The 17269-nt window shown below is 45.9% G+C and overlaps 1 protein-coding gene across 2 annotated transcripts in view; it reads right to left on the bottom strand.

Moving 5' to 3' along the window:
* Positions 1-17269, bottom strand: part of LOC147684768 (kinesin-like protein KIF19) — a 1367439-nt gene that overhangs the window by 65487 nt on the left and 1284683 nt on the right. For both annotated transcript variants that reach the window (XM_086940625.1, XM_086940626.1), the window contains exon 20: positions 236-343. In XM_086940625.1, coding sequence (XP_086796751.1) covers positions 236-343 — 108 coding nt within the window. The remainder of the gene's footprint in view (positions 1-235; positions 344-17269) is intronic.

The following is a 17269-nucleotide window of genomic DNA, read 5'->3' as shown; positions in this document are numbered from 1 at the left end:
CATGCAAGTGTGCCAAGCATGAGGTTGCATATTTGTGTTCATAATGGCTAGACTTTTGATGTGATGAACTTACAGCAACATCTGTAATGTGGCTAAGTGTACAGATAGGGCTATTGGCCTTCAAGGGCATGAACACATCATTTTTGCACTGTGCAACACAGAATCAAAGTAAATAAAACTCGAAATCTGATGTGCAACAGCATAATCTAACATGAACAAAAGTATATTTGCTTACCTTTCACCTGTTTGTGTAAAACATGGCCTCTATTTTGGGCATTATTGCTCTGTTGAATTGTGCTCGGTGGAGTACCAGTGATCTTCAAAACCTGAAGTTGACTATCTACTACAAAAGTAGGGAAAGCACACGAAAATGAATTGAGATCATTGATTCAGTGAAAGAAATGATATACAACATCCAAGAAAGGTGTGTACGTTGAATATTTGTCAATGAGGCATTTTGTCCATGAAAATTTACAAACAAACATCATGGAGAACAAAGCTACACGCACAGAGTACATCAGCCCATATTGGTCCTTGTCCTTAGTTCATTTTAAAATCTTTTTTACCAGGGATCACAGGTAAAACAAGAAGTGGCAAAGCTAAAAGGTCAGGCCTAAATGAGCTAAAACATGACAATAAATCATGTGCAAATGCTGTTTGCCTGCATTCAAAAATTAAAGCCAGACCTATTGGCTCTGCCATTGTTTTTTTACTTATTATGCTCACAATAACTTTAAGTTGTCTATTCTCAAAACTGTACCTATACATTTACTGGACAAAAGTTCTAACTGCTGAAACATTATGAAAAAAACAGTCACATACATTTCCAAATTCAAAAGTACTGTACTGTCTATCCTACATAAAAAGGACTGGGGCTACATTTGTAATGTAGTATGCACCTAGAAAGTCATCTAGTTGACAGTGTCAAAGGCTACAAATAAGAAAGGAGTTACTTACCTGTAACTTCATTTCTTCAGCGTTGGTATCTTCCAAATATTCACATGCTTGACTCATACCCTGCCATCAGGATGGGAATCTCTGGTAATCTGAAATAACACTAATCAGTGTTTGTTTAGTAGTACATCTACCTCATTTGAAGTAACCTGAACTTTAGCAAATGTGGTTAAAGTGCCTGCTGTTAAGTGTGAGAAGAGTATAAAATGAATGAGCCTCTGACCGAGGAGGGGGTAGGGTTGCATGTGAATGTATGAAAAGATACCTGTGCTAGAGAACTGGAGTTATATGTAAGTAACTAATTTTTCCTCCAGCATTGGATATTTCCACGAAAGGGGCGAAAGGCAGACTGCATGGGGTGGGAGGTTGCCGCCAGGTCCAAGGATCTGGCAGTAGCCATAGAATCCTTGAAGTGCTGAGTCCGCCTTATCACCATACAGGCGACGGCCTTCAAAGGGCATGTCCAGAAGGGCGTACTGAACATCCCATGTTAACCCGACGTCCTCACCCAAGCATAGTGTTTCAGGGCTACCGACGTGGAATACGTTCTGCCCAGAGAGTCGGCGATATCCAGCTCACACCGGATGGTGAACTTCGCTGCATCTTGACACTCTGCCACTGCACGGGTGAGCACAGCCCGGGTCTCCTACGGGCACTGTGGCAGCACTTGCGCAACTGCATCCCACACTGTATGGCTGTAACGGCCCAAGGGGCATAGAGTGTTCACCGACTGCAGCCCTAAGCTGGCGGAAGAAAACATCTTCTTCCCAAAGTGGTCCGCTTCTTGGATTCCCTATCTGGGCAGCTGTAGGGAATGCACCTTTCGAGGATGAGGCTTGGACCGGGGGTGGGGTGTTGGAAGAGAAAAAGTGGGTCGCCCGGGGCCGGGTGGTGGCATTAGGCAATTATCCTGTCCACAGGAGTTGGCACCGGGAAAGGTACTGTGAGGTCGACCAGCACCAATCCGTATCCAGGCCTTGATCCATGGGGACCCTCCGGCACCGAGGCCGAGCTGCCGGCATGGAAGGCTCAGGACCCCCAGCTGAGTCCGTGGGGCCCAAAGCCGTGCCTGCAGAGTCGGGCTGCCGGAAAAAAATGGAGCACTTTGTAAAATGCACGAAGTAGGTCAGGGGATACTCCGGGAACGGAAGGGAAGAGAGGAGCCTTCCCAGTGGGCATCAAAGACGGAGCCGGAGAGCGACGATGCTCCGGGTCCCGCGTTGTGTCAGCAGACAGACGTGGAGAAGGCGAAGAGCGACGGTGCTTCTTTACCTTCTTTTTGTGCTTTGACTTACCGGAGGAGTGCTAAGACTTGGAGGATGAGTGTTGGTGACTCCGCGGCCTGTCCTGCGACCTTCCTCTCGACCGGGACCTCGAACGACGCGGATCGGACTGCCAGGCCTCCAAAAGCTTTTGGGACTGCTCCCGCAAAGACTTCGAGTTCATGGCCAGGCAGTCAGAGCATGACTTTGGTTCGTGGTCGCGCTCCAGGCTCCAAATACACACGAGGTGAAGATCGGTGACGGACATCAGCTTGTGCCAGGAGTCGCAGGGCTTGAATCCAGTCCAACGATGGGAAGTCCCTCGTGCACCAGGAGTCGAAGACTCGAAAAAGATGTTGACAAAAGTCAAAAAAAGTTTAGGCAATAAAGACTAAGGGGCATACTCTCTCCGAATCAGCGCTGGCTGGTGCAGAAAAATAAAGAACTGACGTCAGCACGCAGGTACGGCGTCTAAGTAGACACCGCAACGTCATCCCGGTGACCACAACGCCGACGATGGACACGGAGTCAACCAACGCCACCTACCGACGCACAGGGGTACTGCTACGAAAAAAGTCTCACACCTGGGGGTAATTCTAAGGTAAAGAATCTATAACTACAGTCTCTTTCAGATAGTTTTATTATCTTCAAATTTTGCCACGAAATTGGAATACATTTTTTTTTTTAAAAACAAGAACGGTCTCCCGCGCTGTTTTTAGGTTTCGCCTGCACAGCGCTTGCACTGTGCTTGTGAAATCTATTGTATTTAATATAAATCTTAAAAGGGGCTTACATCCCACCCTCACTTTTCATAGGTTGGGGTGCATGCCACTTTATTTTCTTCCATTTCTATAGGCGGTGGCATACTACTTCCTAGTCTTCCTCTTGTGTGTTTCTCTTATCAGTGTCACATGGCCGAAGTACTATTTTAATTCGCTTTTGTGGAACTCTTTTTTTTTTCAGGTTAGGTTTAGCCTGCACAGCTCTTGTGCTGTGCTTGTTTTTTTCAAGTACTGGCATTTCTGTTAGGAGGCTTAGTTGGTTAGTCAAAAGTTTTCGTTCAGCGCCTGATCCAATTTCCACTCCACCTGTAACTTTCATTTAATACACGAGACTTGTAACAGTAATTGCAGTGGATAGCTGCTTGTCACATGTATTTGTTATCCTGAGCAACAGAAGTGTCAGGAGCTTCACCAGTCTTTCTTACAGCAGCGCCGTTGATGATGTCCTGACCATGCAGGTTCGTCTTTCTATGCTGCTGAAAGATCAGCATAGTGCACACCGAGTCCTGCCTCGTCGTGATTCGGGAAACTGCCCCCCACCCCCGTTTCATCTGCCCATGTGCACAAACGCAAGGCACTCCTTTGAGATGGCCTCCGTCTGGCAATGCATGTCTTTTGTTTAGAGAGCACTGCTGGTGAGCAATAGGACCATTTTCAATATCATGATGATTACCACTATCCATATATGACTGATGTCCCAACGCGCAGTGTCCACGCGCTCTGGCCACGCCGAAGGTGCGCCAAAGGTAAGCCCGTCTACGCCCGTCCGCGCCTGGACCGCGCCCAGTGCCAGACCCCCTGGTCCCCGCATCACCCACCCCTCCCGCATTACATACGACCCATCCACCCTCCTAACACCTAACCCCGGCCGACTCCCTAACTGTGCCCAGGCCGCCCCTGGACACACCCATGGACCCTTCACCTGCCACTCCTGCAAGTACGACTCCCTCGAGACCCACACCAAATCCACTAACACCAAACAGAGATCCGACACCAACCACCTTAAATTCATTCTTCTCAACACCCGCTCGGTTCACAAACACGCCATCGACCTCTGGAACCTACTCGACACCTTCTCCCCGGACGTCGCCTTCCTAACAGAAACCTGGATGAATGCCTCATCTGCTCCAGACATCGCCATAGCCATCCCGGACGGCTACAAGATCATCCGTAAGGACCGCACCAAGCAAACAGGAGGAGGCATCGCCATCGTTCATAAGAGCACCATCCGCGTCTCAACCAGCTCAGAAGACAACCTCGCTATCGCCGAACACCTCCACTTCCAGATCCACACTGACCCCGAGACCACACTCAGAGGCACCCTCCTCTACAGACCCCCAGGACCCCGTACACAATTCAGCGAAGACATCACTGACTTCATCACCCCACACGCCCTCCCCTTAAAAGAATACATTCTACTGGGAGACCTCAATTTCCATCTGGAAAAGAGCAACAACAGGAACACTACCACCCTCCTGGACAATCTCGCTAATCTCGGACTCAAACAACTTGTTGACACCCTCACCCACTACGCAGGACACACACTCGACCCCATCTTCACCTCCAGCAAGCATATCTCCTTCACTCACTCCACAACCCTCCACTGGACGGACCACAGTTGCATCCACTTCATTTACAACAAGACCACGATTCACAATCACCCTCAACCAACTCTGCGAAGAAATTGGAACAAAATCTCAATCGACCAGATCTCCACATCACTTCTTCAAAAACCCCCTGCCTATTCGACGAACCCTAACCAAGCCGCCATCAACCTCACACATTGGTTAACCCAAACCGCCGACAAACTAGCACCCTTGAAAAAACATCAATTCAAGCAAGGAAGCAAGAACGCCCCATGGTTTAATGATGACCTCAAGAAATCCAAGAAACTCTGCCGCTCCCTTGAAAAAACTTGGAAAAAAGACCCAAACACTATCACCCAAGCCGCGTTCAAAAACGCCACTCGCAAACACCACCAACTGATCCGGACAGCTAAGAAATCAGCACTCAAAGACCAACTAGACTACAACGCCCACAACAGCAAGGAACTTTTCAACATCATCAAAGAATTCTTCAACCCCATCGCCAGCTCCAACGACATCACCCCCTCTCAAGTCCTCTGCGACTCCCTCGCCTCTTTCTTCCATGACAAAATCGCCGACATTCATAACAGCTTTGACAACCAACCCATAAACCAGTCAACCCCTCTCACCTGCACCCCCTCCGAACAACCTTCTCAACTGGAACCCAATCACCACAGAAGACACCATTCGCCTAATGAACTCCATCCACTCTGGATCCCCCACAGACCCTTGCCCCCATCACATCTTCAACAAAGCAGACTCCATTATCGCACCCCATCTCCGAGACGTCATCAACTGCTCCCTCAACTCCGGCACATTCCCAGAAAAATGGCAACACGCCAAACTCAGCGCCCTTCTGAAGAAACCCACAGCTGACCCCACCGAACTCAAAAATTACCGCCCCATCTCGCTCCTCCCTTTCCCTGCCAAAGTCATTGAGAAAGCCGTTAACAATCAGCTCGCTGCCTTCCTCGAAACCAACAAATCACTCGACTCCTCACAGTCTGGCTTCCGAGCCAAACACAGCACCGAGACCGCCCTCATCGCAGCAACAGATGACATCCGAACACTACTGGACAACGGAGACACAGTCGCCCTCATCCTCCTCGACCTCTCCGCAGCCTTCGACACAGTCTGTCATAGTACCCTAATACAACGCCTCAGCAACATCGGAATTCAAGGAAAAGCATTGGACTGGATCATCTCGTTCCTCGATGGAAGAACTCAGAGAGTCCGCCTCCCCCCTTTTAAATCAGAGGCCACCAAAGTCATTTGCGGCGTTCCACAAGGATCTTCTCTCAGCCCTACCCTCTTCAATGTGTACATGAGCCCCCTCGCAACCATCGTACGTCAGCACAACCTAAACATCATCTCCTACGCTGATGACACTCAGCTGATCCTCTCACTCACCAAAGACCCAACCACCGCCAAAACCAACCTTCATGAAGGGATGAAAGAAGTAGCCGAGTGGATGAAGCACAGCCGTCTGAAACTGAACTCGGACAAAACGGAAGTCCTCATCTTAGGTGCATCCCCTTCCGCCTGGGACGACTCTTGGTGGCCAACGGCCCTAGGAAAAGCTCCCATACCGACGGACCACGCACGAAACCTGGGCATCATCCTGGACTCCACTCTTTCAATGACCAGACAAGTCAACGCCGTCTCATCATCATGCTTCAACATCTTACGCATGCTCAAAAAAACATTTCGCTGGATCCCCACCGAAACAAGGAGAACGGTCACCCACGCACTGGTTACAAGCCGTCTGGACTACGGAAACACCCTTTACGCCGGCACCACCGCAATACTGCTGAAAAAACTCCAACGCATTCAAAACGCCTCAGCCAGACTCATACTAGACATCCCGAGCACAGACCACATCTCCGGTCACCTGAAAGACCTTCACTGGCTCCCCGTCGACAAAAGGATTACGTTCCGTCTCCTCACCCACGCACACAAAGCCCTCTACGAACTTGGACCTGACTGCCTCAACACGCGCCTTTCCTTCTACACTCCCACCCACCAACTGCGCTCGTCCAACCAAGCCCTCGCCGCTGTTCCGCGCATCCACAAAGCCACCATGGGGGGAAGATCCTTCTCCTACTTAGCGGCCAAAACCTGGAATTCCCTTCCCATCCACCTCCGCCTTACCCAAAACCACCTAGCCTTCAGAAAACAGCTTAAAACCTGGATGTTTGATAAGTAAACCCCCCCCCCCCCCCCCTCCTCAAGCGCCTTGAGACCCTCTGGGTATGTAGTGCGCTATATAAATTTCTTGACTTGACTTGACTTGACAGTGATACATCATACCTGCAAACTGTCACTTATCTTAGCACTCATGTGCCCATTCATCCCTCCACTCTTGGCAATGTTTACCAGGTGACGTGACAAGGACCACTCTATGAGGGCCTTGCATGGTACTTCGATGGCAACGCCTGTCAGATCCTTATGCCTCTTTGGTGTACCATTTCACATCAAAGTTAAAAACATAGTCGTTTTGATGTGCTGCACTCACTTTATATTTGACTTTCATTGCTTATTTGACTGTCCCGCTGTTTTTTTTGTTTTTTTTTGCAGAGTTTTATATAGCGCGAACTAGACCCGAACCGAATCGGGTATCAGAGCGCTTTACATAGCACTGGTTACGTTACATGAGGACACACATTCATTTTAGGCACGGGGAGAATAAGTGATTTGCCCAGAATCACAGGAGGTTATGGCGTCGTTACCGAGACTCGAACCCACTCCCTATGGCTCTAGATATCTGTATTCATCTTTTCTCAAGTGAACTTTATTCTCTCAATCTCGCCTTTGGGTCTCCCTGATCTCTCCTTTGTTCTATCTTCCGCTCATCTCACGTGATCCCCTCCCTTTCCCTTTATCCCCCTCACTCCCTTTCACTCCTTGTCCGCCTTTCTCTCTATCTTAACATTTGAATATAATAGTTATTCGCAATATACCTCCAGTCACGATGTCCCTGCATCTTTGACTACTTATTGAGCTATTTTTCTCTCTCTCATTCCTTGGAGCTGTATCTCGTTCTCTATGCGTCTCAGTCTTGCTCAATTTCATTCTCTTAATTCTCTCAGCCTACTTCATTCTCTCCCTCTCTCTTTTCTCGCTTTCTTCCATTAGGAGACTGACTTCAGAAGTTGTTTTTTAAAGCGTTAAGCCCTTAATTGGCTAGTCATCTTTCCGGGTCTCTCTGAATGTCCAGACGAACTGCGTGATTGTTCTTGATGAACCTCACTATCCCAGCTAGGCCCCTGGCAATTCATAACGGATAGATGCAAGGCTTTCCTTCTGTACATCAAAGATGCTCTGACTCACACAGCATGCAACAGGCTGCATGATGAAACAGCTCTCTCTCCTAGTCCTCACCTGCTTTTTCAGAGGCTTATCTGTAGCCTTTTCGGAAATATTGTAAAGTTTTGAAAATTGTTGGTCGAAATGCAACATTGCTAACAGCGGCAGAGCCTTTAAATACCCCAGCAATTAATTTATGGATTTACATAGTGCAAGAACTAGATGGCGGGGACCTGACCCAAAGTATGCAGAGTGCCAAAAAGTGAAATGTAGAAGACCTTCGCATAAACTTCACGGATAGGAGACACTTATTGATAGACATCGGATAAAGTGTTTCACACTACTGTACATGTAACATGCTTGTTACATTATAGCTGTATATGATTGTGTACTTGTTCTCTACACTTCACCTAATCTTCCTCTTTTTGCACGCCTTCTCTCTATATTAGTTAACAACTTCATGGAGAGTGGAGATATTTCATTAATACTGCATAACATTTGTATTACTTTTCAGCAGCATTTTTGGTTTGTCTGACGTTTTTACTTTAATTTCCATGTGTCAGCACGTATTTCAAGTGGGCTTTTGAGCTGTATGATTTTTTTTCTCCGTGAGCTTTTAACACATCTTTTCGTAGTTTCTACAATGCACCTTTCCACCCCCTAAATCACAACCATACTAAAACATGTTTCTCATATTTATATTCGGAGAACGTTGTGGGCTGCATTTTATTTTAGTTAAATCCTCTGTCCTTCACCTAATATCATCACCTTATATTACCACCAGCAACTGCACAATATATTGCCTTTCTCAATAAACAAGTACTAACTCTTTTTTGCAGTTTCAGTAACTTATATTGCACAACTACTCGCCAAGCTAAAACTTACAACAAAAAATAACTTGTCATTATAAATGTAGGCAAAACCTATTGCATTTACCTATACGTCTTCAATTTGCCAAGTATCACAAAACTGTATATCTTACAGTGACCATATATAGGTGAGGGATTAATATATATGATGCTTTCCTAATTCGCTCTTGTGCAGCTCCCAGAGCCCACCTCTTCTGGCTGGCTTTAAAACATCACATTTTAGGGCTGCAATGGCTGTAAAATGATGGCAGTGATTAAGAGGCACGTTTCTAGAAAATTCCTACCAATGCCCACCAGCTGCAAGCTCAGTAACAGTTGCGGCAAGAATCAACAGGAAGCATTACACCGCACCCCTCTCAAACTCAACCTGCAGTGTCGGGACCTCTGGGCCAGGTGTGATCTACAACGCTTCGCCAATCAATGCGACCCTCCTGGTTTGTCCTGCTATACAGGTACACTCACTGAAAACTGCCCCCCTTCTGCCTCCCCTGGGGAGGCAGAAAGCTCCCTAGACACCAGGGATGACACCCCCCAAAAAATGCACATGCATGCTCCCACCCCAAAAAAGACCTTAAAATCTCTCTGTCCCCCACGTTGGCAGAAAGCCTACTCAACACCAGAGAAGCGAGCACAAGTCGTTCTGCCCCACCCTCCTTCAGTTGGTAGACCAGTGGGTTTGCTCCCAATCCATCCTTGCCCCCTCCGGGACCAAAAGCTCACTTGACCATGGGAAAATAAACAAAAAATACAAACATTGGGGTAGGAGCAGCCCACCATGCACAGGACCATGCCACCATAGCAAAATTAACCTTAATATGCCCCCCTGGTGGTGGCAGAAAACTCACTAGACACCAGGGATTTTACATTTGGGTAAAAAAAATGGGTGCAGACATCTCAAAAACATTGCGTCATGGCCTCACCCCCAGTTTATCGACCCCCCTGGAGGCAGGGGGGGGGGGTGGGCCGAGTTTGCACCTGGGAGGACAGAACACCCACTAAACACTGGAGATTTCAACATGGGCACAAAACAAACAAAAGGATGCATGTGGTATACTTTGGCATCAGGTCATACCCCAACCCCAGAAGGGGAAATTAAGTCTTTCTGAACTCCTGGGGGATAAGAGGAAGTTGTCCCAAACGGGGAGGTTGCTTTAATCTGCCCCCGAGTAGAAAGCACACTAGACACTAGGGATTTTACATTTGGGCAAATGAAAGAGGTGCAGGCATCCCACGCTGGCATTGATATTACCCCACCATGTAAGGGGCAAACCAGCATTTCTGCACCCTTGAGGGCAGTGAGGGGCTTGCCCTCAATTTGCCCACAGGGGGATAGAACGCCCAGTACACACCAGGGATTTCAAAATGGGCCCAATGCAAACAAAAGGATGTGCGGTTGGTGGCGTAGCATGACAATGGGCCATATCCCAGCCCAGAAGGGGCAATAGAGTCTTTCTGCCGAACTGGGGGCAGATAAGAGGCTTGACCTGATTGTGGAGGTTGCCCCTAAACCTCCTTACACCCCCAGGAAGAAGAAAACCCACTGGGCACTGAGGGACTTTACATTTCGGAAAAAGAAAGGGGTGCAGGTGTCCCACCCTGGCATCATCGGTTCATAACCGCACCTCAAAAGGGGCAACACAGTTTTTGTGCCCACCCCACATAAGCAGGGATTATTTTTTCCACAATTTGGCCCACGTGAGGGATGGCACAAAGAACCGACTGGATGCAAGGAATATTTTCCATAAAACATGGGATGGGGTCTGGCCCTTTCTCACCCACCCACGCTTAAAGCCTCAAATATCTTTCTGCGCCCCTGGGGAACAAGGCATCCCCATCCCAAAGGCAACATAGAGAAAATTATGATTTTTTGGGTGTTGTTTTTACAAATGGGCCACTAGAGTGGCACTAAATCCCAATAGCGCCCCACTTGCCATGCTGAATGGCTAGACTTCTCAGGCTTAGGGCTGCCACCACCTAGGGAAACCTACCAAACCCAGACCTTTCTGAAAACTAGTCACCGAGGGCAGTCCAGGGTGGTAGCCTCATGTACATACCCTTTCTTACCCAAAATGCCCTTCAAACCTAAAACTTGCCTAAATTGCATATTTTCCTTGGATTTCTGTGATGCAGTAAAAACAGTACATCACTGCGTGTGTGTTCAGTGAACACCAGCTGCCTACTGGGGCATTTTTCGCATGCCCTTCGGGACTCAGTAGCTCAAGTGCTCCGGCCTGTGGAATGGGGCAAGGAGGACTGTGCGGCCTCCCTCCCTCATTCAAAATAGACCTGGCCCCATGGGATGGGGTCCCGGGGCCAAAATTGGCCCAGGGAAGAGGGGTCACACAGCACTCCTGCCTGAATAAATACAAAATTAAATTAATTGAAAAAAAAGACCGGCAAGTCGCCAGAAGCCCCACCCCCTTTCACCACCACTCACCCCTCTGCAAACACGCCTCCTGGCGTACAACTGTTTGGGGGATGAAGTCCGCTTAGTTGGAGAGTGTCCATGGAGCCACCAAGCCTTCCTGGTACCTCCAGTAAGAACCCAAAGAGTGGGATTGCTGGGAGGTCTTTGGGAGCCACGCCCACTTTCTTCACCACTCCTGCCCCGGTGCTCCCCCTAAGCCATAACAAACTGCAATTTTCTGGGGGTGAACACCCTGGGACATTGCTGGAGCTGGCCCTGGGGTCTAGTGGTCCCCAGGGCCATCTACGGCTCCACATGGAGGGCCAGGCTGCCCCGCCTCCTATCTTTCAAATAGCCCTGGGGCAGTGGTGGTCCACGGGGCTAGGGGTCAGCAAAAAAAAAAAAAACGTAATCATTCTGCATATACCCCAGGGAGGTGGCAGACCCCGAGGTAGTAGCGGAGCCATGTGGCTCCCCTGTAAATATATTATTTCTGCCAGGGAGGTGGTGGTCCCCGGGGCTGTGGGGGAGACCATGGAGAGTCCCCTGCACTGTTTTAAAAAAAGTATGTGCCCAGGAAGGTGGCAGTCCCCGGGGCTAAGGGGGCCAGTTTGACCCCCCCCCCAAATTTGTATACTACAGTGCCCCAGGGAGCTGGTGGTCCCTGGGGCTTTCTGAAAGCTGAGGAGGGGTCCCATGAGGTCCCCTTTTTTATTACCCTCATGACCCTTGTATCTGGCCCACCTGGGGGGCGATAATGAAATATGCCTCGCGCTTCATTTTATTTTCATTTTCAGCTGAATCTGTGGATCTGCTGAATTTATTATTATTTTTTTTAACTTTTTGAGCCAGCAGGCCCCAGTGTAACCCCCAAAGAGGCCTAGGGTCAGGGTGTTTCTACCCTGCCCACTTTTCTATTTTTTTACATTTTATGTGGGACTCGGGTCAACAGAGTCCCAAGGTGACTGCCAACACTTACCAGTTGAAGTGTTGGCAGCCAAACAAATTGCAGTCGGGTTTCAGTAGGATTTTAGGCTCCTAGATATCTATATCTTTAAAACTTAAATATCTCTGAAACTACTGAATAGATTTACACCGAATAACAAAAGCACGCTTTCTAGACCAACATTTAGCTTTCAGCCAAATGTGTTGTAATTTCATTTAGCGGTTCGGGCTGTAGTTGTGTTCACAAAATGAAAATTCCCTATTGGCACACAATGGGGAAAAAGTGTTTTGGGACCCCCCACTTTTCTCGACTCCCGCTTGATGGATCACCCTAAAACTTTTAACATAGCAGCTGAACCAACAAGGGGAGTATTTTGAAAATTTTGTGAAGATTCCACAAGCAGTGCCAATGTTATTGGCAAAACAAAAAACGTTTTTCTTATGGAAACTTTGGTCATAACTATAACTACCTAAGTTTATGTTCAATGCAGTACAGCTCATTTTACACACACATGTATATATGTGCGTGTGTGTGTGTGTGCGTGTTTGTGTAAAATGAACAGTACATTGTTGAACATTACAAGTGAAATCTGAGCCTAACTATAACATCCCTGTATCCTTTGTATCCTTTGTTTTTTGTGTGAACATATATATATATATATATATATATATATATAACGCTCCAAATCCCTCCAACTCCCGGAAAGAATAAGACAGCACTCGAGGATGAAGATTTTCAACGCGCTAGATTTTATTTAGCGGAGGGGTGCACACAAAGATTTTCAACGCGCTAGATTTTATTTAGCGGAGGGGTGCACACAATATATATATATATTCACATAAAAAACCATAGGTTTCACACCAGTTATAGTTAGCTGGAAATTTTACTGACATAAAACCATTGAAATTCCCACGTTATAGTTAGTTGGACTCACTATAACTTGCGCGTGCAATGCACTGCTGATGACGTCACATATTACATCACTCATGACATGGTCAGTGACATCACTCATGACATCACTGATGATACCATTCTTGTGACTTAGTGACAGATCTCCTTTCACTGTAATTTTACCCATTTCAGTTACAACAACCAATTCAGTAATTCCACCATCTATATACACATCCACTCATTCACCAACAGTTCTCTGTAGTCACTCATACATATACTCACCCATCATATGAAGTGATACACCTATACATCCTGTTACACACCGACAGTCATCCAAAAGTTACTCACACACGTACTCACACATGCAAATAAACTATTGATCATCCATTTATGTGCATATAGAGCAATACACACACTACCACCTTACTTCTAATGAAAATTACAAATATTTATTCTCTTAAACAATCACTTTTCGAAACACATACTTATTTAAACAGGAACTCTTACAATCTCTTACTCTCACATATACTCACTGATATGCATCAATATTCACATATTCTATATTAAAACATATGTAGTTACTGTTAAAAACACTAGTGAGACAGTCATTTACTCACTAACATACACTTATCCACACTATTCAACCATGCAGTCCTGCACATATGCAGTCTTTAAAATACATACAAAAAAAGAGTCAGTGTAGTAAGTAATTCCCACACTAAACAAAACAGTCACTCATACTGATACTAAAAAAACATCTAATAACCCATACACACACACATGTAGTTACTCACCAACCCATGCAGCCACTTATACACAAAGTGAAACACTGATACATATTTTGTTAATTTTTAAACATTACTCCCTAATATATGTATTCACTAAAATACACTTTATAAGCCAGTTAACCAATCATTTTTTTTTAAAAAAAACATCCTTTAAGACACTTTTTTAAAAATGTATTGTTCCATCAACCTTTCCAAATACATATATAAAACATATTTATTTTTCATAAAGTCACACATTCACTGGATGTTGTCATCAGTGATGTCATGAGTGATGTCACTGACCATGTCATGAGTGATGTAATATGTGACGTCATCAGCAGTGCATTGCACGCGCAAGTTATAGTGAGTCCAACTAACTATAACGTGGGAATTTCAATGGTTTTATGTCAGTAAAATTTCCAGCTAACTATAACTGGTGTGAAACCTATGGTTTTTGATGTGAATTTAATAGGTTTTTTAAATGCAAATTCCTAACTATAACTGGTGTGAAACCTATGGTTTTTTCAGTGAATTTCATAGGTTTTTTAAATGCTAATTCCTAACTATAAGAACAATTGTTACTTACCTGTAAACAGGTGGTTCTCCAGTATTGGTGTCTTTCATAGATTCACATGCTTGAATATCCCCCGTCGTCGGAGTGGGAGTCCCACGGTAAATAAAATAGCAATAATATATACTATATATATATATGTAACATAAAACCTGAAATATGTAATAGAAAAAAAAGGCATAACAAGCCTACACATATTTCTACATAGGAATGCATGGAAAAGGAAAAAACCATTTGCAGTCTATCATTGTCATTATGTTGGTCCAAACTACAGCCAATCAGGCGCCAGCAACCCTCTAGAACCTTCTCCTCAGAGCTCAGCACCTCAGATTTTCGTAGCACAAGAGTGACCACAGAGTCTATGAGGAGAAGAGAGCCTCTGAGGGGAGGAGGGTGGGTCGCATGTGAATCTATGAAAGACACCAATACTGGAGAACCACCTGTTTACAGGTAAGTAACAATTGTTCTTCTCCAGTATTAGGGGTGTCTTTCATAGATTCACATGCTTGAATAGAATAGATAGCAGTACCCTCCTTAGAGCTGAGATTGCAAAGTACATCCTCAAAAGTTGAAGACAATAATGTACAGCTGAAAAGCATATAGCAATCACAGAAAGAAATGGAGGAGGGATCAGAGGCTCACCTTATTGAAAAAGATGACGAAGCACTGCTTGCCCCACTGCGGTATCCGCTTCGTTGACAGCTTCCAAACAATAATGTCTGGTAAAGGTGTGCCTGCTGGACCATGTCGCTGCTCGACAAATCTGGTGTAGAGGCACCCCAGCAAACAACGCAGTGGACGATGCCATCGCTCTTGTAGAATGTGCCTTAACTGGACTCGGTAAAGGCCTGCCAGCCTGCTGATGACAAAATGATATGGCTGCAGAGAGCCATCGTGCCACTGTCTGTTTAGTCACTGAATGCCCTTTCCGCAACAGTCCATATGCTATAAATAGCTGATCAGATTTACGGAAAGGGGCTGTTCTGGAAATGTAGAATTTTAGACAACGTTTTATGTCTAAAGAATGTGCTCGTCCTAGCTGTATATTTCCATAGGCAATAAACAGTTGATCGAATTTGATAATGACAGAGGTCCTTGCAAATAGAAATTTAAAACATCTTCTGATGTCAAGAGTATGTAAATGCCCTCTCCGCAGGGGATTGTGGATTAGGAAAAACGTCTATAAGATAACTGGTTCTTTCAGGTGAAAATCCGAAGGCACCTTTAGGCATACCCCTTGTACGTAGCACTACAGAATTGGGCGTGAATCGTAAGAAAAGTGAATTGACAATGAGAGCTTGAACATCACAGACTCTTCTAGATGAAGTTAATGCTATCAAAGAGAAAAAACGTTGCATGTTAGGAAATTGAAATACATCCTAAAAATTGGCTCAAATGGGTGGCGCATGAGCTGCGCTAATACTACATTATAATGCCATGATGGAGGCGGACGACGTACAGGAGGAAACATTCTGAGTAGTCCCTTAAAGAACTGTTGTATTCTGGAAGAATAAAGAGAGATGGACCCATCCTGACGTTACCTTGAAATGGCTGCCAAAAAGACCTTCAACGTTGTATGAGATAAGCCTGATCTTGCCAGGTGCAAGAAAAAAGGTAATATCTGGTCCGGCGTTGCAAGAAATGGGTAAACCCCAGCAGATTAACACCAAATGCAGATTATTATTTATGTATTTATTTATTTTTAAAGACTGTATGTCTTTAGTAGGTGCTCTCGCGTAAGCCAGTACCTCTTTACAATCCGCCGAGATAGTCAGATGAGCTAATACAAGGTGCTCAGACACCAAGCTGCTAATTTTAGAGAAGCCGGATCTGATGGCAAATTTGACCATTCTGAATGGAGAGGAGATTTGGAATTGGTCGAAACTGTATTGGATCGTACTCTGAGAGGAGAAGAAGTTCGGTGAATCAGTATTGGCGAGGCCACCTGTGGGCGATGGGAATCAAACGATACGGCTCTTTGTTCATCTGACGGAGAATTCTCGGAACCAACGGTACCGGAGAAAAGGCGTAAGCATATATTTGAGACCAGTTTATCGAAAACGCCTTCCCCTGCGAGTCCCTGTGGGGATGCCAGCTTGCAAAGAAACAGGCATAAGCTGTTCTCTTTTTTTTTTTTTTTTTTTTTTGTCGCAAAGAGGTCCATTCGATCCGCCGTTGGCTGATGCAGTTCCTATTCGTGGGTGGACACCTGTTGACCTGCTGAGGGTGTCCGCCAGCACATTTGCAACTCCCGGCATATGAACAGCCAAGAGTTTGATCCTGTGCCATATTGCCCAAGCCCATATCTCTTGGGCTTTCTGAGATAGAAGAACCAACCTCGTTCTTCCTTGTTTGTGCAAGTAAGATATTGTCTGTGCAAACCAATACTGTGGCTCCTTGAATGATAACACGAAAGGATTTGAGGGCTAAGAAGATAGCACCTAGCTCTAGCCGATTGATGTGCTAAGCCCTTTGTTGAGGGTTCCCATTCCCTGCTGAACCTTCAGCCCTTGAGATATGCTCCTCAACCCTCGAAGGGATGAGTCTGTGGTGATTGTGTAATTTGGCACTTCTGGAAGGAATAACGTACACCCCTTCTACAAATTTCTTACTTGGACCCACCAACAAAAAGGGGGGGCCTCTTGCATCCGAGGATTGATTTGAATGAGATCTACAAAGGAACTGGAGACCTGAAACCAACGTAGAAGAACCACCAAGTGGGAGATGCAAGCCCGTTGTTCGTGCGAGATAAACACCCTTGCTAGGTTGGTATTGATTGATGATCCGAGAAATGTTGATATCGGAGCTAGTACTAGTTGTGACTTGTCATGATTTATTGATATCAGGTCTTGAAACAGTGACTGACAAGTTTGGGTGTGCTGGACTGATTGTAAATAAGAGTGAGCCCTTATTATACAGTTGTCTCAG

Source organism: Lissotriton vulgaris, chromosome 10 (assembly GCF_964263255.1).
Source record: "Lissotriton vulgaris chromosome 10, aLisVul1.2, whole genome shotgun sequence".
Taxonomy (NCBI): Eukaryota; Metazoa; Chordata; class Amphibia; order Caudata; family Salamandridae; genus Lissotriton; species Lissotriton vulgaris.
Note: the sequence above shows the minus strand (reverse complement) of the source record. Positions and strands in the feature narration are given on the sequence as shown.